This window comes from Excalfactoria chinensis, chromosome 4 (genome assembly GCF_039878825.1).
Source record: "Excalfactoria chinensis isolate bCotChi1 chromosome 4, bCotChi1.hap2, whole genome shotgun sequence".
In the NCBI taxonomy this organism is placed as follows: Eukaryota; Metazoa; Chordata; class Aves; order Galliformes; family Phasianidae; genus Excalfactoria; species Excalfactoria chinensis.
The window spans coordinates 4,818,855-4,840,040 of record NC_092828.1 but is presented as its reverse complement, the minus strand read 5'-3'; the positions used below and the strand labels follow the sequence as shown (position 1 = coordinate 4,840,040).

Below are 21,186 nucleotides of genomic sequence, written 5' to 3'. Positions count from 1 at the left end.
TGCCCCAAGGCCAACACTTACTGCTTGAAGAATACAGACAATATCTTAGGGATGTTATTTACAGGATCGATATTGCTATTTAGCCAGACAGCTGCAAAGCATGGATGAATACCATCTGCTCTAATACATTTCTCTGTCTATCGATCTCTCTCTGCATGTGTTTTGCTGATCAAACAGAGAAAGCAGGAACAGGAGCAACTTATTCCTACTTTTACTGCATCAGTAATAGCATTTGTCCATATAACTTGCCACTCAAAAGCTACGTGTGCAGCTTGAGCAAACATGGAGCCCTATGGAAAGAGCCAAGTTGGCTCACCCCATCTATTATAGACAGGACCTGACCCCTCTGGCGCACCTACCCCAGTCCCAGAGCCCAATCCTTATCATACTGCCTTTCAGGGTACAGGAAATGTTTAGAACTCACGCTGCTGCTGCTTTTTGAATGGGTAGGAGGGATGCTTGAGTTTCCTTCTGCAGTGCTCCCATCCACTGAAAGTCTGCTCAGTAGAAATCTCTTAGGGTGGTTAATTCTCAGCCATCTTGACAGCTTAAAGGCAGGAAACTGAACTGGAGTCGGTGGCACAGCTAAGATTAAAAAAACCCCAACAGACACAAACCCCTCGACTTATGCTGTATGATAGAATCAGAGAATCACAGAATGAAAAGGACCTCAAAGATTATCGAGTTTCAGCCCCCCTGCCATGTGCAGGGTCGCCAACCACCAGACCAGGCTGCCCAGAGCCACATATATATAGAGAGTCCTATACCAAGCTAGTAAAGTCTCAGTTTTTCATCTGAATTCAAACTTAGTCTGTATTGCTCCTTTGAGAACTTGTCCCACCAGCACCTGCAGGACGTACACTAACAACTAAATATATATATATACAAATAAAAACAGTACTTTGGAATCTGTCATTTACACCACCGTAAGTGAGTAAAGGAGGTTCAGTCTTGCTCTCTTTAGAGCTGCTGACTTGAAGACCCAAAAGAACAACACAACACAGTGGATGCAGTACCCGAGGGAATACAAATGGCTTCTGAACTGGTTTTAATCTGAATTCTAGCTCTTCTCAGTGAGCTGCCAGTGGACCCTGGGCAGCCTGATCTCATGGTTGGTAACTCTGCCCAGGGTGGTGGCATTTCACTACTCAGTGCTGCTGCCAATCCCTGCAGCATCAACAGAAGAGATGTTCAAAGACAGGAGTGTATAAAACGCATCTTTGTCCCTCCCCAGGAAAGCAACTCTCTGTAGCATCAAGGCGGATCTGAGAAGACCTGAACAGGCTTTTTGCCTTTTAATGGCGTCAACAGCTTATTTGTAACACTCCCATTGATTTTACCTAACGCTGTCGGGGCTCTCTCACAGCAGTGATGCTGCAAATCGATGTTCAGGTTATAACTATGGCAGTGTTGCACTCAGCAGCAGAACTCCTAATGATCTTGAAGCAGATAGATTTTCCCTAGCAATTACCCTATCCACAGCAGCATCTGGTCATAACACGGACAGTAACTCCATGCACCTGCAGTACACACACACAGTCCATCCGCGTGAGTACAGAAGTGTATTGCAGGCATTAATTTTTCCCACCCACCTCCACCTGCATTTTCCAAACATTAAGGCCAGAATCCTTTCACTTACAGCTCTGTAAGACAAATAAGCCTGTTGGCTTTTAGGATATTTGGCATTATTTTACAATGATTTTACTGTAAGTATAGTAATGGCACTGGCACAGGTTGCCCAGAGAGGTGGTTGATGCCCCGTCCTTGGAGACACTCAAGGTCAGGCTTGATGGGGCTCTGAGCACCTGATGGAGCTGTAGGTGTCCCTGCTCATTGCAGGGCAGTTGGACCAGATGGCCTCCGAAGGGTCCCTTCAAAGCCTTCTGTGACTGTGTGATTTTGGGGTGTTGATGTTGCTGCAGTGTCACATGGCTGCTTGGAGCCAGCATGAGCTCAGTGGGGCTTCCTGGCAGGGAACGGGGATAACAAGGACACATCAAGGAGTAATTAGAAGAACGGATAAATTAACATGAACAAATCGCTGCCCATTGCTAAAACTGAAGAAAAAAACACTGGATTCAACCCTTTTCCAAGACCATCAATAAAATAAAATCTTCACGTATGTAATTCAAGTGTATCTTATATATCTTTAGAATAGCTCTGTATTTTTGTCGTAGCACTAATTGCAACCGAATGTGATACTTTCCACATACAATTAGGCAACATCCAAATCTGTGATGAATACACGTGCCTGCTCACTCAAGATGCCAAAGTTCTTTAAGACAGATTAAGTAGAACACCTTAAAATAATGATTACGCTGGGAATATGACTGAAGTCCAGCAAATAATTGATAAAAGGGAAGAAAATATTTAACTTCCCCATGGCTTTCCTCTTGGAAGTACATATTTATAGTTGACTTGTCATCATTGACTAATTAAGATCTATGAATATGACAGCGATCTGAGATATGATTACAGCCCTTGCTCTCCTTCGCACAGTATTGTTAATTTGCTTGTTTCTCTGCAGACCATTAAGATGATGCATATATCTGTGCATCAGCTATTTGTTTTAGCTATTGCTTAGCTATGCACCAGCTATTTATTTTAACTATTGTTTAGCTATGCATCAGCTGTTATCTTAATTAGCTGTTTTAAATCTTAGTTAATGGACATCTAATTTTTTCCCTCATCTCGGGTACTTGGCATTAAAAGCCCTATCCAAAAGGCCATGACATCAACCTGTAGTTACTTCAGTCTAACCAAGCAGGAACAGTAAATTACATACAAAAGAATTAAAAAAGAGCAATTTTGGGGCGCTGCCATCTGTTCCAATTTGCCACATGGCCCTCGCGGGCACATAGGATGGTCCTATGGTAAAAAAGGATGAACAGCTTTGGGAGAATCACTGCAGAAGGCACAAATTTCCCATTGCTGAATGAGAATACTCAACCCAAATCCTATTTTGTCATGTGGGTATGTCCAGTTGGGAATGTATAGTGATATACATTCCATACTTGGGCTTGGGTGATTGCAAACCTGTGAATAATCCCTTTGATTCTGAACGGAATTACTACTGATATTGAAGAATTAACACAGCGGGACACAAAGTTCCTGCACCTTTCCATTTCATTTAGGGATGGAATTAAACTGGGTTTTCCTTTCTTTAACGTTTGCCTTGGAGCCTGTAAGGCCATCATGGTGCATACAGAGTTTCTATGCTGATGGATGGAGTGAGAAATAAAGAGAGTTCAGAGCAACCCCAGGATTGTGTGGCTCTGCAGATGTGAGCTGTGTACATCTGGTTTGCAGAAAATTCATCAGCAATGGACTGCAAAGGAGATACCTTTACGTTATCACAGTGGACAGGTTGGAGCTTTCCTGCCCTGTGTGGAAACAGAATTTAACATTAAAATGGGGGGATTGGGAATGGAGAAGGCATGCAAGATTTAGTGGACATAGTAGTGATGGGTTGGGGTTGCTCTAGATGATCTCAGAGGTCTTTTCTAATCTTAATGGTTGTATTTAGGTCAGCATTTGAACAAAGATACAATGCTGTGAAAATGATGGGAAGTTGAAGCTGTGAAAAGTTAAGCAGGCTGCGAAGGCTATTTTGTGGGTAGAGGTTTGATGTTGCTCTGGTCTGAGATATGGGGATTTAATATGAGTTGTTCCCACCATATCAGGGCAGCCTGATCTAGTGGTTGGAACTGGGCTGGAACTGCATGGGCTTTAAGGTCCCTTCCAACCTCAGCCATTTTAAGATACGATTAATGAGAGAGCCCACTAGAGAGCTCAAATCCTGTGGAAGTTTCCAAGTGAAAAACTCCTGGCTTTGATTAAAGTCACCTCGTGTTGTGCTTTCAGATCTGCTCTCAGAGGTACCTTCCAACTCCAAGGATTCTACAGTTTCTCCCTCTCCTTCTTTAAGTATTCCTTAGGGAATTTGCTGAGCTGAAGAGCCACAGCGCAGAAGGAAGGAAGCTGCTTCAGGAGGAATGTTCCCCATCAATTTTATCTTGAACATTTCTGGCTGTAAGACCAAAATCCATGCCAGAGACTGTGTGGTTTGTTAGGATGGGGTTGGAGAAGAGAGATTTATGTTATTTTGTTTCCTCACCAGTTTCCTCCAGGTGTAAATAGGGAACCTTAATGCAGTTGCTGGTTGTGATGTTAGTTCTCTGACTGTTGATTTCCATGGGAAGATAAGACTGATTCCCATTAAGACCATGAAGTAGGAGTTGTGTGATGACACCATGCTGTCCCTACTTGCAAAAGACATTCTCCATCTGACCCATAGACTCGTCTGGCAGCTCTGACAGGAGGCAGCAGTGGGAGCCTGCTCTGTGCTGAATCATAGAACCATTAGAGTTAGAAGAGGCCTTTAAAGATCATCTGGTCCAACTCCCCTGCAATAAACCTACAACTACAGCTCCATCAGGTGCTCAGAGCCCCATCCAGCCTGACCTTGAGTGACTCCAGGGATGGAAGAGTGTCAACTTTTGTTTCAAAGCTAAACTTTAGAGGCTGCCTTTGTAGCAAATCATGTCCTGCCAGATGCTACTTTGCTCCAGGAGACAGGGATGCTGTTTGCAGAGGTGCCAGGTGGGGTTTCCATGGGTAATGGGCCCTCCAACAGCCTGGTAGCAGCCTCCTATAGAACAGATGTGCAGCCAAGGTGTCTGGGACAAAGTCAAAGTGATGACATGCAGCCATTGAAGCTTACTGGAAATCATCTTTAGCTATTTCCTGAACCACATCTGACTCCTCTTATCAATTTTTCCACGGTGATTTTTTTTCCCCCTTGTTTTTAATTTTGCTTTCCCCTTAAGGGAATGCTTTCATAGCAATTTCACAGCAATTCGGTTTTGGTTTTGTTTGTAACATAAGTGTTGCCAGTGGAGTGAAACCAGAATCCACAGGCGCAATGATTGGTCACAACAGAGTGAATAAATGAATTAATTCTCTCCAGTGTTGTTATGACTTTCACGTGCACGGGGATGGCACAGGCTGCTGCTCTAACTACAGCATCTTCAGGAGGAGGAAAATTCTCTGAAGGTTTGTGGGAGATAATTAGTTTGAACCAACCTCCAGAAAAGATGGATCCTCCTGTGGGAACCTCAGAGCTAAATGTGGAGAATGAAAAGGTTCCTATGGGTGACAGGAGAGGAGGCAGACATTGGGCTGATCTGAGAAGGGAGGAAGAATATTCTTCCCCTGCCCTTACTTGGCTCCTTTGTGCTGCAGTTATTTGCCTTTCTGCCATGAATTGGGCAGGGATGCAGCCAATCTCTGCAGCAGCATGGCACTAAAATTAGCTCCCTTTGAGAGAAAATGCCCTGAGTTTGGCTTGATTATGTTTGCTTCATCTTTTTGTTATTTCTTAACTATTTCAGCAGGAGGAAGCAGGTCTTTGTGAGCTCCAACTGGCTCCAACTTCAACATGACCAAGGTAAATGCCATCAGTTAATCCTAGAGAAAGTGTAGAAATGTGACTTCTTTTTTTCCTGCAGTGAACTTATCAGCATAGAGGAGGTCATATCCTTGTGGTCACTTGGATTTCCTGCCTTCAGCAAAGCTTTTTGTGCCCTTTCAACGTCCCCTTCTCCTTCCTGACTCTCTGCTTCCAGCAGCTTCCCTTCAGCCAGAGCAGTCTGAGGATTTTAGCAGGGCATGAAAGTCATTACTCAAGAAAAGCCAGTCCTAAAGCATCTCCCATCAGTGGCCTAAGGACAGGAGCCTGGTTCTGCTTTACTGCACAGTCTTTGCTTTTACTCTTCAGCCAAACTTGTACCAGTGCTGGGAAAGGAGTTAAACAACGAAGCAGCTGTGACATCTAGTGGCACTTGTGGCTATTTCAACTCAGACAAAAATACCCACTCTGAATATGACTGTATGTATATTTGACAATCAAGCCTTCGTGCCCAGCCTGCAGTTTTTCTCTATGATGGAGCCATGGGAAGAGTATCCTTCTAGTCAGTGGTGCAGGGGTGTTCAGCCATCCGCTGCTTTTCTGCCACAACTGGTGATGAAAGGTGTCCCAGAAAACAAAAGTAGAAGAAAATGCATTAAAGGAAGGATTTGAATGTCATTCTGTGGGTTTACACCAGTGCCAAAACAACTGTAGGGATGAACAGGGAAATAAAAGATGGGGATGGGCTGATGGTTGGCAGGAACTGAAGTTCTGTCTCTGCTCATGGTACCAACAAGGCCTCCCAGGGCTCAAGAGCTGGGACAGCACATGTGTACTCAGCTGGCATAAAGGACATTCATTTCTTCACTAGATGCATGCCATTTGGACAGCAAAGGCTCATGTCTGGTGCCTAAATATAGGTGCTTAGTGCTGTCTGGGATGCCTTGCAGTACCTGAAGCACCTGCAGAAGGCTGGCTGGTTAAGTATAGGACTTACAGGAAAACCAGGCCTTCCTGGAGGGGCAGGGAGAAGCTGAATGGGATGCTGTGAGGTGGCTCAAACTGCACAAGATGCCAGTCCATGTTCATGGAAAAGAGAGAGACAGGTGTTTGATTCAGGTGACAATTCTATCCTGGTGCTTCTGAGTGCCAGTGCTTGGAGCATAGTCTGTGTATATGCTATGGAAGTAATCACAGAGTCATAGAATGGTTTGGGTTGGAAGAGACCTGTAAGATCATCTTATGCCAACTACAGGCAGGGACACCTCCTTCTCTAGACCAGGGTGCTCACAGCCCCATCCAGCCTGGCCTTGAATGCTTCCAGGGAGGAGACATTCACAACCTCACTGGGCAACCTGTTCCAGTGTCTCACCACCCTCACAACAAAGAATTCCTTCCTCATATCTAATCTAAATCTACCCTCTTCCAGTTTAAAATACCAGACATAGGCTCTGGAGTGTAAACAGGACACCCTGGAAAATGCAGGTGTGGCATTTCTGCTTTTGGTGCTAGTAAATCCAGATGTTTCAGGGTGATTTTATTCACACTGCACATTTGGTCAGATGATGGAAGCAAACAAAGCATTAGCATTGCCTTTTCTCATACAGAGGCTGGGAGGAATCGACTGATTTCTGCGATGGCCCCAAGGAAGTGCACAGATCCCAAGCACCAAAGTCCCACAACCGTCCAACCAGAATGTAAGCAAAGGAAAGAAAAGCATTTTACCATTAGTTTTAAGGGAGTATCAAAAGAAGTTCAGTTTTGTGCTTGCAGCGAATCCTTTTCATCTAAGGATCTAGGAAAGGCAAAATGTGAGCAGGCAATGTGATTTTATCTTATGCTGCTTGCTGGAGTTCCCAGGTAGGTAAACATTAACACGATACTTTATTCCTTTGGGTTGTTTTTTCTTTCCCTTTTTCTATCTGAAGGTCGAGACGTCTGTAGACATCACCGGGTAGAAAGTCCCATGTTTAACCTCACAAAGATCTGCTTTCAAACAAGACCAAAGCCCAGCTCTAAGTAAGAGAGCAAAAAGATGTTTTCATTGGGGATTTGGCTTGTTGCAAGGTGTGTGATTTCCATAAGGTTCAGCTCCAAGATCCCTGTTGCTCTTAAAACGAGGTTAAAAGTGTATGAGGAAGACCCACTCCTTCTTGCAGTGGCTGACAAGCACTGTTCAGAGATTAAAACCCAACCCTTTGGCTGCCCCACGCTGAGCTGGAGCTCAGTCTGTCCTGAGCGATGCAGGGGAACTCCTGTCAGTGCCACCTGAGTGCTGCTCACTGCTGTATTGTTTCTCCCTGGGTTGAATGGATTCTTTCTACTTAGCTGATTAAATCGGTTAAATTAGTGTTGGCCGAACAGAGTGTTCTTTGCTAGGAACAAAGCCACTGAATTAAACCAGCCCCAAAACAGGCTTATTTCTTCTTACCTCCAAGTGAGCAGAGCTGGTTTCTGTACCCAGCTAACAGTGATAGGGAGAGAGATAATGGCCTTCAGAGTGGTAGTGCATTGGTACGGGCTGTCCGGGGAGGGGTCTTAGGGTCACCATCCCTGGAGGCGGTGTAGATGTGGCACTGAAGGACACGGTTAGTGGTCACGGCAGGGAGATGGGCTGGGCTTGGTGATCTCCGAGGAGCTCTCAGGGCTCCCCCCAGCGGCGGGCGGGCACTCACGGCCCAGCGCTCACCCAAGCGAGGAACTGCGGACTACAGGCCCCACTATCCCCCGCGAGCCTTCCCCCTTCTCCCAGGGCCTTCCCTTCAAACCAATCGCAGCGCAGGGCTGCCCGGCGCCGTGCCGGGGTGGGCAGTGCTCAGGCGCCGCGCAGGGCCGCCGGGCCGGTGTCATTGGCGAGGGGACGATGTCTCACTGCAGCGCCGCGGCCGCCCGCCTTCTGGGCCGCTTCCTTCGCCGTGAGTACCGGCCTTCGCCCTACGACGGCGCTCCGGGGCCTTCCCCGCTGCTTGGCAACCGGCTCCCCCCGCGCCTACCGCCGCCGCTCCGGGTTAGGCCGCGGGGCCTGCGCTGAGGGGGAGCCCGGCCGCCTCCTCCTCATCGCGCTGTCGGGGCCGGGCCTGCTTCGGGGCAAGGTCACCTGGGGAGGGGAGAGCGGGGCTGCGCTCTGAGGGGCGCTGAGGAGAACCCCTCAGGACGGAGGAGGGGGAGCCTGGCGCTCGGCTCTGGGGCAGCTTCTTCTGTGGTGTGGCCGTGGTGGAGAGGAGCCAAGTCGAGCTCTTGTCGGTCAGCAAGGAGAGCTGGAGTCTTAGTGATACATTATCCCTATTGGAAGGGGCCGACACGGATCATGGAGCCCAACTTGTGGTTCCGCAAAGGGCAACCCGAAACTCAAACCTTGTGTCTGATTGAAGTCCAGATGCTCCTCGAGTTCCACCACAGTAGTTTTAAAAGCGAGGGGAGTTATATGGGAAGTTGGGGAGGCTGTTCTCTCTGTGACATACTCAGAAGTAATTAGACTTCCTGTAGGCCTAAGGAAGCTGATGACTGCATCGGAACTGTAATCTGGGCTGCATTAAAAGAAGAGTGGCAGAGGGAAGTGATTACCCCCCACCCCTCACCCTGTTTGTTCTGCCCTTGTGAGAACACATCTGGAGTACTGTGTACTGGGACCCCCAGCACAAGAAGGATGCAGGGCTGTTGGAGTGTGTTCAGAGGAGGGTACAGAGATGATCAGAGGGCTGGGACAAATCTGCTTTGAAGGCAAGCTGAGAGAGCTGGCTTTATTTCTCTTGAAGTAGAGAAGGGAAGACCTTATTGTGGCCTTTTAGTACTTGAAAGGAGCTTATAATCAGGAGGGGGACTGAATTTTCACAAAGGACAAGGGAGAATGGCTTTAGACACAAAGAGGGGAGGCTTTTATATGCTGAGGTTCTGGTGCAGGCTACTTCAAGGAGCTGTGGGTACCCCATCCTTTGAGTGCTCAAGGCTGGGCTGGATGGGGCCCTGGGCAGCCTGAGCTGATGGGGGGCAACCCTGCCCACAGTGAGGAGGTTGGAACTAGATGAACTTTAAGGTCCCTTCCAACCCAAACCATTTAGTATTTGTATGAGTTGCATGCGCTCACTTTGAACAGTGCTTTGGGCTGTGGAGGCCTCTTAAAGCCATTCAATTATGCAATTTCACCCTGCCCCAGGGTGCCTCATGTCCCCCATAAGCACCAGTGGAAAGCTGTGCAGCCTCAGCACAGTGTCAATGTTGAGCTCTTTGAACTCGCTCCTGTGAAACCAATAGAATTAGTACTGTTGGAGGATGGGCGCGTAGCATCTCTGGTGTTGGTTAATTTGTACTCCAGCAAAGCTAATTTTTTACAGCTTTTTATGTCTTTAAAACCCCATTCTTTCACTTCATTCCCTTTGCAAACAGCAGTAAAACAGATTGAGGGAAGAGCCTTTAAGGTGCTTTTTGGGTTGTAAGGGGAGAGGTGGGCTGAGTGGTTCAAGAGGTGTTCTGTTTGCAACAGTTTATAAACTCTTTAAAAGAAACTTCCCAGAGGTCTAATATTCCTTCATTGAAACATGTATCTGGTTCAGTGCTCTTAGATAATGTTAAAAGTCTGCTGGAACCTTCAATTTGGGGTGTTACATTCTGGGTGTGATCAAAGGCTTTGGAGAGCTCTCAGGTTAAATAATGGCAGTAGATGATGGGCATAGCTCTGGCAAAGAAGTAATAATGCAAACTGAAGGATTTGCTGGGTGTTTCAGTGTGAGCAGCACCAGGAGGAGGAGGGTTCCCAGCCTTTCAGCTGCATGCATTCATAGTGAAGTATATAGGGGGAAAAAGTTTGTTGGCTTGGAAGAACAGTGCCTATTTTCCACGTGCTCTTAAATTTGAGAGGAAGCTTCTCTCTTTGTGACTCCATGGCCCATTGCAGCCAGTATTGTTCATTGCAATGAGTTTTTGGTTAGGGAATGAAGGGTGTTGAAAGAAATGGAAGTTCTTCTAAATGTCGCTTTGCCATTAGTCCTACTTCTGTGTAATGTGATGGGTGTCGCATAGTCATCGCATCTGTCCTTTTATAGACCGATTAATTTATTTCTTAAACTCCTATGCTGTGTTCATAGATGGGATTTTCCGTAATTAACAGGAATTTGGCAAGGGAAGAGTGAAGGGAAGAGAAGCTGAGGAGCAGTAGCTAGAAATCCAGTCATCCACATAATCCTCTTTCAGACAACGAATAAGGTATTCTGAGCAATCCCTCGATCACATGAGATCTCCTTGGTCAATAAGGATCATCTTGTACCTGTGCAGTCGATACCTCCAGGGCTGAATTCTGCAGCCCGATTTGGGAGAAGATGGATAATTGTTCCAAATATGCATGTGTGAATATGGCCTAATAATGACGGTCTAAACCTAAAGGAAGGGTTGGGATGAGAAATTGCATCAAACCTCAAACATCCATTCAGTGAGCTTGGAAATTTCACTGCAGCGCTTTGGTCTTCACTCAGCTTGTTGGTTCCCCCCCCCCCCCCCCATGTATATACTCTGTCGTAAAAAGCTAACCAGAACCGCTGCTGTTCTGTCCTCTTCCAGCCAGTGTTTGTAGGCAGAGGAAGGAGATGGAAAAAACTTGTAGTGTTTTCCCTGGTGATCTTTGGACTTGACTCCCTTCCCTGACTTTGCCCTGAAGTCCGTTCTTCCCATCTGTACTGCAGCCCATGTATTTTCTAAGGCTTTCTTCTTTTCTTGCATAGGAAATAGAAAGGAAAAGGAATATCTTTCTTCATCTCTAAGCTCTGAGGGCATGGGAGGATAAATGCAAACTATCAGAAACCAAAAGGATTGCCTGAGGAAGGTTACCTAGCACTGCATCCTGCTTTTCTGAAGGTGCATTACAGGCCTTTGTTGAGCAGAGTGATATTAGTGTTAGACCTCTGATTTAGTGTTAGACCTCTGACAGAATACAGCACTTCCACTGTGCTTTTGATTGGATCTGGGTCTGTTAAGACTTGTCCTTGTGCTCTGTGGCTTTACACAAAGCCTGTGCTGTTGCAGCTTGGCCTGTGAGTTAGAGCTGTACATTAAAGTAGTGTCAGCAATGAGGTTGGCTTTTAGTGGCTCGTTGCTGAAGCTTTGCAAGCAGAAGAGCAAATAATTTCTTGTCCTGTCTTCCTGAAGGCACATGGATTACACTGAGGAACCCTAATTTGTTCTATCAGAAGCAATTGCTTGAACAGCAGTTGGAAGCTGTGAAACAAGATGAGCTGGTGAATGAAAGGTCCTAGCTGGAAATTGAGACTTGGGTTCTATTTCTGACTCTTACCTGCTGTGAACTTGGGCGTGCCATTTCCATTTCCACCTGTTTCCTTCTCATCTCATGTCTGTTCATCTCCTGCTGTTTGCACTCAAGACTTGCAGTCTGTGCCATGTACAGCGAAACTTCACCTCCAGCTGTACCTTTGCTGCTCTTACTGTGCTGGTGGCCAGGCTTCAGATGAGGTCATAGAGGGAAACAGTGAGCTCTATTGTGCCAGCTACAAAGAATAATAAACATCTCTCATCCTAATTGAGCCCAGAAAGCACAAAGTGATTTTTTTTTCTTTGTTTCCTTCAAAACATATTGCTCTGTAGACACGTGTATGTGCTGAGCTACCTCTGCCAGAAGTTACAGAATCATGGATTGGCCTGGGTTGAAAAGGACCACAGTGACCATCCAGTTCCAACCCCCTGCTGTGTGCAGGGTCACCAACCACACCAGGCTGCCCAGAGCCACATCCAGCCTGGCCTTGAATGCCTGCAGGGATGGAGCATCCACAGCCTCCTTGGGCAACCTGTTCCAGTGCGTCACCACCCTCTGGGTGAAAAACTTCCTCCTAATATCCAACCTAAACCTCCCCTGTCTGAGTTTAAAACCATTCCCTCTTGTCCTATCACTATCCAGACCAAGTCAGCAAGCTGCTCACACCTATAGCCAGACTATTTTAAGCCAGCTGTATTTTCCCTAAACCAAGATTACTCTGTCATTTATGAGGTATTATCAAGAGTAAATCCATAAAAAGTTTGAGAATTTAAGCAGTTTTTCAGTTATCTGTGCAGAAAAATAAATCTTTTCCAAGCTGTCAAAGTATGAAAAAGAAAAGACTTGAAAGCTTCTTATCCTTGAAAAATATATCCGTGTATTTGAGAACTGGTCAACATTAGGTTTTGGAAACATGTTTGTGAAAGGTTGTAAATATCTGAGAATAGATACGGGATGGACAGCTGAACTGGGACTGTGGAAGTGCTCTTATGGTATGGAGAAAGAAGGTCCTGCTAACAGTCACCTTATTCTTGTGTCAGCAGTTTATATTGAAGAATAGTCTTTCTGGTAGGCCAGTAGGGACAGGGAGGTGATTGTCCCCCTCTACTCAGCTCTTGTGAGGCCCCATCCGCAGTACTGCATCCGGGCCTGGGGCCCCCAGTATAGGAAGGATGTGGAGATCTTGGAGTGGGTCCAGAAGAGGGCCACTAAGATGAGGAGGGCTGGAGCACCTCTCATGAGGAAAGGTTGAGGGAGCAAGGCTTGTTTAGCTTGGGAGAGAAGGATCCAGGGAGACCTCATTGTGGCCTTCAGGTACATGAAAGGAGCATATCAACAGGAGGGGGAATGGCTGTTTGTGTGGGTGGATAGTAACAGGACAAGGAGGAATGGTTTTAAACTGAGACAGGGGAGGTTTAGGTTGGATATCAGAAGGAAGTTTTTCACCCAGAGGGTGGTGATGCACTGGAACAGGTTGCCCAAGGAGGCTGTGGATGCCCCATCCCTGGAGGCATTCAAGGCCAGGCTGGATGTGGCTCTGGGCATCCTGGTCTGGTGGTTGGCGACCCTGCCCATAGCAGGGGGTTGAAACTGGATGATCATTGTGGTCCTTTTCAACCCAGGACGTTCCTATGATTCTATGAAGATGTAGATGTGTGTGTACTTATTTGATAGGGCATTTTTTAATGTGGAGCATAACAAGGCAGTGTTTTAATAGTTTGCTTTCTCTTTTCTGCCTTTCTGTAGTGCACCAGAATGGAGTACGGCACTGCTCTTACTCAGCATCAAGGAAAAATCTGTATATTAACAAAAACACAAAGGTTATCTGTCAGGGTTTTACAGGCAAGCAGGTACGTATGTGCAGTATTTTTTCTATCACCCTTCTGGTGCAGAAAGTTATTTGGCCATAATATATAGCAACACGTAAGAGAGATTATAGTTTGCTCTTTGGATCTTTCACAAATGCCTTTGAACATCGATGCCTGTGGAAAAGAAATGTTTTAATTTCAATCTGACATTCACTCTTTTACACATTTACAAGGGGAGAAGACTGCTTTTTGCTAAACCTGTCATCTGGCCATGGGTGAGAATGGTCATTTCTTTGGTTTCATTGTTGTATTCGTCATCTGCCATAACTGATGTGGAAAATAAAACATGGCTGCTATCAGGTGTATTGGCAACACAGAACAAACTGTTCTTTAGTGTGTCTCAATTTAAAAGAAAAAACAACCCATAGCATATTCTAAATCGATTTAAAACAAGTTGATGCGTTCTTCAAAATGGATGATTGTTTATTTGGAGTGAAGTCACCCTCTTCTCATTGTAAATTTAAGTGCAATAAATTGTCTTCAGAATTATAGATGTCATCAGAGCTTTTTTTCCCCACATTTTATTTGTTATTATATGTATTTTAACTTTGTTCCTTTTCTCTCATAGGGCACCTTTCACAGCCAACAGGCACTGGAGTATGGCACCAATCTAGTTGGAGGAATTTCTCCAGGGAAAGGTGGAAAAACACATCTGGGTCTTCCTGTGTTTAATTCTGTGAAGGAGGTAATTTGTGGCAGTGACTGAAGGAGCAGACAATTCAATCCAAGAACTAATGCTGCTGAATGCTTCCATTCCTCATAGCAAAGAGGCAAATTTGAACCTTGCATGTCTCTATGCAAGCAATGAAATAGAAGCCTTGTAAGAGAGGCTTTCTGTGTGGTCAAGCATGAGTCTGCCTTCTGCTGTGGTCTTCACACTCAGCGATGCAAATAACTTTTCTTTGCAGTAGGCTTACATTTTATGCCTGCATCTATTTTCTGATTGATTCTGGTTTGTATGATGAAACTGTGGCCAAGTATCACCTAACAGTGTTTTGGAGGGGGTCCTTTTCAGATAGTGCTTAGGTTTCAGTCCCCTGTTTGCACTTTGTATGTCCATCTCCTGTGAATTTAACACTTGCACGGTTATGGTAAATCTGTATGTTATCTATTTCCTTCATTTTTGCCTGCAGTGGACATACTTTAAATGACTAGTAATCAGATGCTTTCTTTGGGCCTGTTAAATGCTCAATAACTTTTTTATTATTGTCCTTGTAGGCCAAAGAACAGACTGGTGCTTCTGCCACGGTTATATATGTACCCCCTCCATTTGCTGCTGCTGCAATCAATGAAGCAATCGACGCGGAAATGCCCCTAGTTGTTTGCATTACTGAAGGGATTCCCCAGCAGGACATGGTTCGGGTTAAACACAGACTGCTTCGCCAGAATAAGACTCGACTTGTGGGCCCAAACTGCCCCGGTGTCATTAATGTAAGCGAATTCTCAATTTGCTCCAAGGCTGAAGCATTCTTAGTGATAGTTTGAATGTTTGATTTGTCTTCTCCCATTCTTTCTTTAGCCTGGAGAGTGTAAAATTGGTATCATGCCTGGTCACATTCACAAAAAAGGAAGAATTGGTGAGTTCTTGAATATTTATTCATCATCTAAAAGTAAAGTTTGGTACTCTTGTATTCTTATCCACAAGGCTAATGTCATCCTACCCAGAAGACACTTTATATGCTGTATTTTGTACTTTGTCTGTACTTCAGTTTGTAAGTTAGCTTTCTCGTAAATCCTGAATGCCACAATCTTAATGTGATAGAGTTTGTTTCCTTAACGCTGTTATTTGAGCACACTTCCAAAGAGAAGGGATTACAAAGAACTTTCTAACCTGAGAATTCAGGCAGTTTTACCATGGTGACTGGAATCGACAAGCACACCCACTTCTCAGACAGGGGAGCTGAGATCAGAAAGGCAGTGAATTGTTCATAACCACATATTAATTACAAACCTTGTAGCATGCAAGTGTTGTGTGCTGATTTCTATTGGTTCCTTGTCCTAAATGATAGAAATAAGAACAGATTGTAACTCCTGCATTGCATCATTTAGAAAGTGCTCCAAAACATGCGTTGCTACTTTAATAGAGTTTCAGAAATGTTGCAAGCAGCATACACTGCCATTGTCTCTCAGTGGGGTAGCTCGTTTAACTTGAACACGGCACCCTTAATGTTTGTAATTCTTCTGGTAAAAAGTGTTTTTTGCTGTGAGGAAAGCTGCTCAGCGTACTGAACTAATCGTACTCAGTTTATCTAACGTGAAGAACTTTCTTCTGCTTGACCACTTCTGACTTAGGATTAAGCTGTACCTGGTGAATGCTGGAATGGAGGAAGCATTAACACTTGTGGCTAACCTGAAATTGAAAAATCAGACCACTGCGGTTATTTCCCTTCTAGATAACATCAAGCCATTGCTCTGTGACTGTGACACTGACATTTGATATTGTCATTCAGGCTTTCTTCTGAATCAAAGTTCTGTTAAGATCTTGAGTGTCTGCTGGAGTCACAGGACCATGGAATCTGAATGAATCTTTTGCACATGGAGGGCAAAAGGATGTTTTAAATCCTGGTGTCCTACTACTGCTGGAAACATTTTCTATGGTGATCCACAAGCCAGGGAATAAAGATGTGAACTTTGTCATCTTACCACCTTCATTTAACACTCACCTTTGGTGGAATGCTCCCCAGCCTTCTCTTGCTCTGAGGCATCCAAGAATCATTTGATAATCTTGGGATGTGAGCTATAAAAATAGTTTTTGGACTGTAGTTTCTTTCACGCAATCTGAAACATAGTAAATAGGAAGTTCTTTGTGGGCTGGAGTAAGAAAAAAAACCCACTTATTTGCTGGTAGACATTTGCACTCTTCTATGGTATAAAGAGTAGATAAAACTACTATAAAACATCCCAGTCTATGATTCAGTGTATAACTTTGGCTGTAGAAAATGTAGTTAGGTCTAGCTGGGGTTGTGGTCTCTTGTAATACTCTAATATAAATGTTAAATATGCATTGCAGAACAACTCAGGTGCAGCAACAAGTATCTTAGTAATGGTAACTCTTTTATGTCATAGAATGGCTTGGAAGGGACCTTAAGGATCATAAAGCTCCAACACCCCCCTGCTGCAGGCAGGGCTACCAACCTCCACATTTAATATGAGACCAGGCTGCCCACAGCCCCATCCCTGAGCACCTCCAGGAACGGGGTATCCACAGCCTGTCTGGGCAGCTGTTCCAGCACCTCACCACTCTCATAGTAAAGAACTTCCCCTTGACATCCAACCTAAATCTTCCCTCCTTCAACTTAAAACCATTTCCCCTTGTCTTGCTATTATCTGCCCTTTCTGTGTGGCTTCTTTGGGTTCTGGAAGAACCTAATTGAGTTGCAACCCTGTTTTGATTTCAAGGTATAAGCTACTTTTATACAGGACAAGGTATGTATCCTAGTTTGTTTCCAACTTTCTTTCCTGGTAAAGTGGTAATGTGAAGAATGCCCTCTCAGCCAACATAACTGCTTTGCTGGGCAGCTTTAATCTCTTTACAATTAAGTGTCAAAAATGCCAACCAAGAAATAGTACAAATGTAATCTTATATAGTTTTCATGTTGTGGCAGTGGTAACTGGAAAACCTAACATCTTGTGTGCAGCTCAGTAAGGTGATTTTGATGAATTTAAGAACAGCTACTTGTAGTCATGCACTCAGTGTCAAGTTTACCTCCCTTTGTTCCCAAAGGTATCGTGTCAAGATCTGGAACCCTGACCTATGAAGCTGTTCATCAGACAACGCAAGTTGGATTGGGGCAGTCCTTCTGTGTTGGTAGGTTTCCTCAGAGGCAGCCTGTTAGACTCACTGGCTTTTTCTTCACAGAAACACATTCAAAACAGTTTCTTTCAGCAAGCCTAGAAATTGTTGAGTGACTTATCATTATGCTAAGAAACGAGATCTCTGTCTGTTGTGAAGAATAGAACCCTTTTCTGTTACCATCTCCACATGAGATTAATAAAAGCCTAGAAAATAACTCTGAGCAGAGAGCTGCCAACAGGCATGGTGTCAGTTTTGAAACAAATTGTTCTGAGAAGTTTAGTATTGATGTAAATGGGTAGAGCATCCTTAGGCATTTAGTTGGGTATTCTGAGCAAGTTGGCTCATTTACATTTTTTCTTAAGATAAAATTCTGTTGCTGGAGTCTTAACTCTGCTGTATCTTGTGTGGAGTCTCTGTATAAGATGTGGTGTTTGGCTTATGGTTTGGAAGGTGATTATCAACATACGTTTAACTTCGGATATCAAGCTCTCTGTAGAACAGTGGAAGAGAGTTTTAGAGCAGATTCTTTGGCACTCTGAGAGCTGTCTGTCTTATGAGTCTTTGGGAATAACCTTCATGTTAAAATTTACTTTGAAGCTGTTAATGTAAATGCAGTGTCATTAGCTTGAGTTATTTTTTTAATGCAATTTTACATTTTCCAGGGATTGGAGGTGATCCCTTCAATGGAACAAATTTTATTGACTGTCTTGATGTCTTCCTGAAGGATCCTCGTACTGAGGGGATCATATTGATTGGGGAAATTGGAGGAAATGCTGAAGAAGATGCAGCAGCTTTCTTGAAGGAAAATAATTCTGTAAGTTTTGAAGAGCTTCCTTCCAAATGTGTTGCTGGTTAGCCCTGCTCATAGAATCATAGAATCACAAGGTCCTACAAAATCATCTAGTCCAACCGTCCCCCTTTTACCATACATACCTACAGCAAACCACTAAACCATATCTCCTAGCTCCTTATCCAGATGCTTCTTGAACACTGCCAGGGATGGCGACTCCACCACCTCCCTGGGCAGCCGGTCCAGTGCCTGACCACTCTCTGAGAGAAAAAGTTCCTTCTTATGTCCAGTCTAAACCTCATCTGATACAACTTGTGGCCATTTCCTCGGGTCCTGTTTGTTGCCTGGGAGAAGAGGCCAAGCCCCTCCTCGTCACAACCTCCCTTCAGAAAGTTGTAGAGTGCAATGAGGTCTCCCCTGAGCCTTCTCTTCTCCAGGCTAAACAATCCCAGCTCCCTGAGCTGTTCCTCATAAGACTTGTGCTCCAGACCCCTCACAAGTTTCTTTGCCCTTCTCTGGACACATTCTGCCATGACAAGAAAGCTTAGTTCCATTTCTAACCTCTACTGACAAAAGAACAAAAGATACATGCTATCATACCTTGATGTAAGAGCAATTTAACATGATTATAGCTCCCAGTTTAATTTAACTGCAGAGCAGCATCAGCTCTAGATTTTTAATTCTGTTGTGATATTTGTAGGGAACATTTTACTTTTCTTGTTAAGTATTTTGTAAAGTATTGCTTTTTATTAGGAGGTAAAGTATTCCACACTCCTCAGGCTAATGTTTCCATGTGGTCTGAGGTTTCCAGCTCCTCAATGTATGAACTAGCCAGGCAAAGATGTATTATTTGAAATCTGTCACCTAGAATTCTTTTCATTTACCCTTCACCACGTAACTCAGTGTTTTCTTTATTGACAGGGTCCAAATGCCAAACCAGTGGTGTCATTCATTGCTGGTCTGACTGCACCTCCAGGCAGACGGATGGGTCATGCTGGAGCAATCATTGCTGGTGGAAAGGGTGGGGCTAAAGAGAAGATTGCTGCTCTTCAGAGCGCTGGTGTCGTTGTCAGCATGTCCCCTGCTCAGCTAGGCAGCACCATCTATAAGGTTTGTCATTGGAAGTTGGTATATGTATGCACTCACACTAAGCAAGAGTCTACTTTTGAGGGAATAAGAGCTGGCGGTGCATATCATACCCAAATACTCTGTTGCTCGAAGCTTGGTTAATGTAGGTATGACTTAGATGATGTGCAGAAGTAGTTATAGGTACTATTGCCTTTATAAGAAGGTGAACAGCAAAATACAGAAATGATTACGTTTTGCTGTAGAGTACATCTACTTGTTGAATTGTATTTTGTTCTATCAGAGGAAGCAAAGAAGCCAAATTAATTTAAATTAATAAAAACACGCTTTGAAAGTGCAGTCAATATGGCATATAGAAATGTCTGTTAAGTACTAATTCAGAATTAGAGCTGAATGCACACAACTGAAAAACTTCTGTATGCTCTTACAGAGAATTAGTGTTTTTCAAGCCAGTTTATGCTGTGGTTCCTTGGTATCACTGCAATCTAGCTCAATTGCTTTTCATAGCCAGTGAGTTAATGTGAGGTGAGAGAACATTTGCACATATTGAGTATATTCCAATTTAGTTTTTCATTCCAGGTTTTAATTCCTAAAATTAGCTTTAAGAAAAATACAGAACAATTTAAAATATAATAGTCATAAAAGCCTTTTTTTTTCCATCCGGAATGTGTTTGCTGTTTGCAGGAGTTTGAGAAAAGGAAATTGCTGTAAGAGAAGACACTTTGGAATACCGTCTCCAAACCATCAGTGCAGCACCTGACCTCTGCTTATCTTCTGTTTGCTAGTCTTCAGTTGCCCAAATGACTGACACCAGTCATGGAATTTGACTTGGAAGCCATAAACCATTTTGGCTAAACCTGTTTCGATGTCTCCTCGTTTCAGACGTGATCACTGCACTGTAAATCACAGCAAATTAATAAACCTACTACCTAAACCTGATTCAACTTCTTCAGTTCCTGAAGCAGAACCGTTTCTTCAGCCATCATAAAGAAACTAATCAGCCTTGAATCTTTTGTAACTTAAGCACTGCCCAGTTTAAGGTAAAGTCGCTTATAGAGATGCTTTTAAAGGTCAAGGCACTGACTTTTTATGCACATAAGATAGTTTGCTTTATTTTTAAAGATCTTACTTGTTTGTTGCTGACAAGTACGTTTGAACAATAGGCCAAAGTTTCCGTCCACTTAAACCAAAGCTGCTGGATCTGAAGGGGTTGCTTGTTGATCCATGTAGCTGGGTATGACTCCAGTCCAGACTTCCTTTTCAAGGCTGAGCCGGTGCACAGCATAATCCTCTACTAACACATAACTCTATTGTATGGAGAGGTGGAATTTTTATTCAGAAAAATGAATCTCATTTCCCATGCAAATCTGTATATTCACAATTGTAACTATGAAAATGGTTTCTTCTTTGGCTTACGTTACCTTGCTTTCCTCTTTAACCTGAGCTAGGATTGCATTGTTTGTGTGTTCTGAAATCCCAGTAATGCTGGGACACAATGGACAAGATTGAGTAATCTCTGACAAAGAATGTAATAAGTTATCTTACTTGTTAACCACTCCAAGCACTGTAATGGAAAGCCCTTTTTTACTTTGGAAATAGCCCAAACACAGTGCCTATAAATTAGTGTTGTAAGCTTTATCAGGATGGGCTAAACCCAAGATTGCTTTCTTTATATAGAGGACTGAAAATCCCTGTAACCTGGCACTTGTCTAAAGCTAACCTTGTGTTCCATAAAGGTGCTGTTACAAAAGCTTGTCTCGTTATTTGTTTAAAGCTGTGAGCTTTCTAACTCAAGAGCCTGTGCAATTTTGCTCCCTAATGCAAGCAGTGACCGTATATCTCAAAGCTGACATTTACAGTTCTGAGAGTTAAACCCCAAGGAAATGTGTAAAAGGACAGATGATATATCTGCTGTTCTGGATGTGTATTAGTGCACTTCACATGCGGTCAGGACTTTGGTCAGATGATGGGGTCCGTAGG

The 21,186-nt window shown here is 44.1% G+C and overlaps 1 protein-coding gene across 1 annotated transcript; it reads left to right on the top strand.

The window, feature by feature from the left end:
- The first annotated feature begins 8,167 nt into the window (after positions 1 to 8,167).
- On the top strand, positions 8,168 to 20,941 carry SUCLG1 (succinate-CoA ligase GDP/ADP-forming subunit alpha). Its single transcript, XM_072335655.1, has 9 exons — positions 8,168 to 8,325; positions 13,413 to 13,516; positions 14,103 to 14,219; positions 14,753 to 14,965; positions 15,054 to 15,111; positions 17,259 to 17,342; positions 17,993 to 18,144; positions 19,042 to 19,230; positions 19,891 to 20,941. Exons 1-9 carry the CDS (start codon positions 8,274 to 8,276, stop codon positions 19,915 to 19,917), a joined length of 996 nt encoding a protein of 331 aa, XP_072191756.1. The 5' UTR covers positions 8,168 to 8,273; the 3' UTR covers positions 19,918 to 20,941.
- Positions 20,942 to 21,186: the final 245 nt, after the last annotated feature.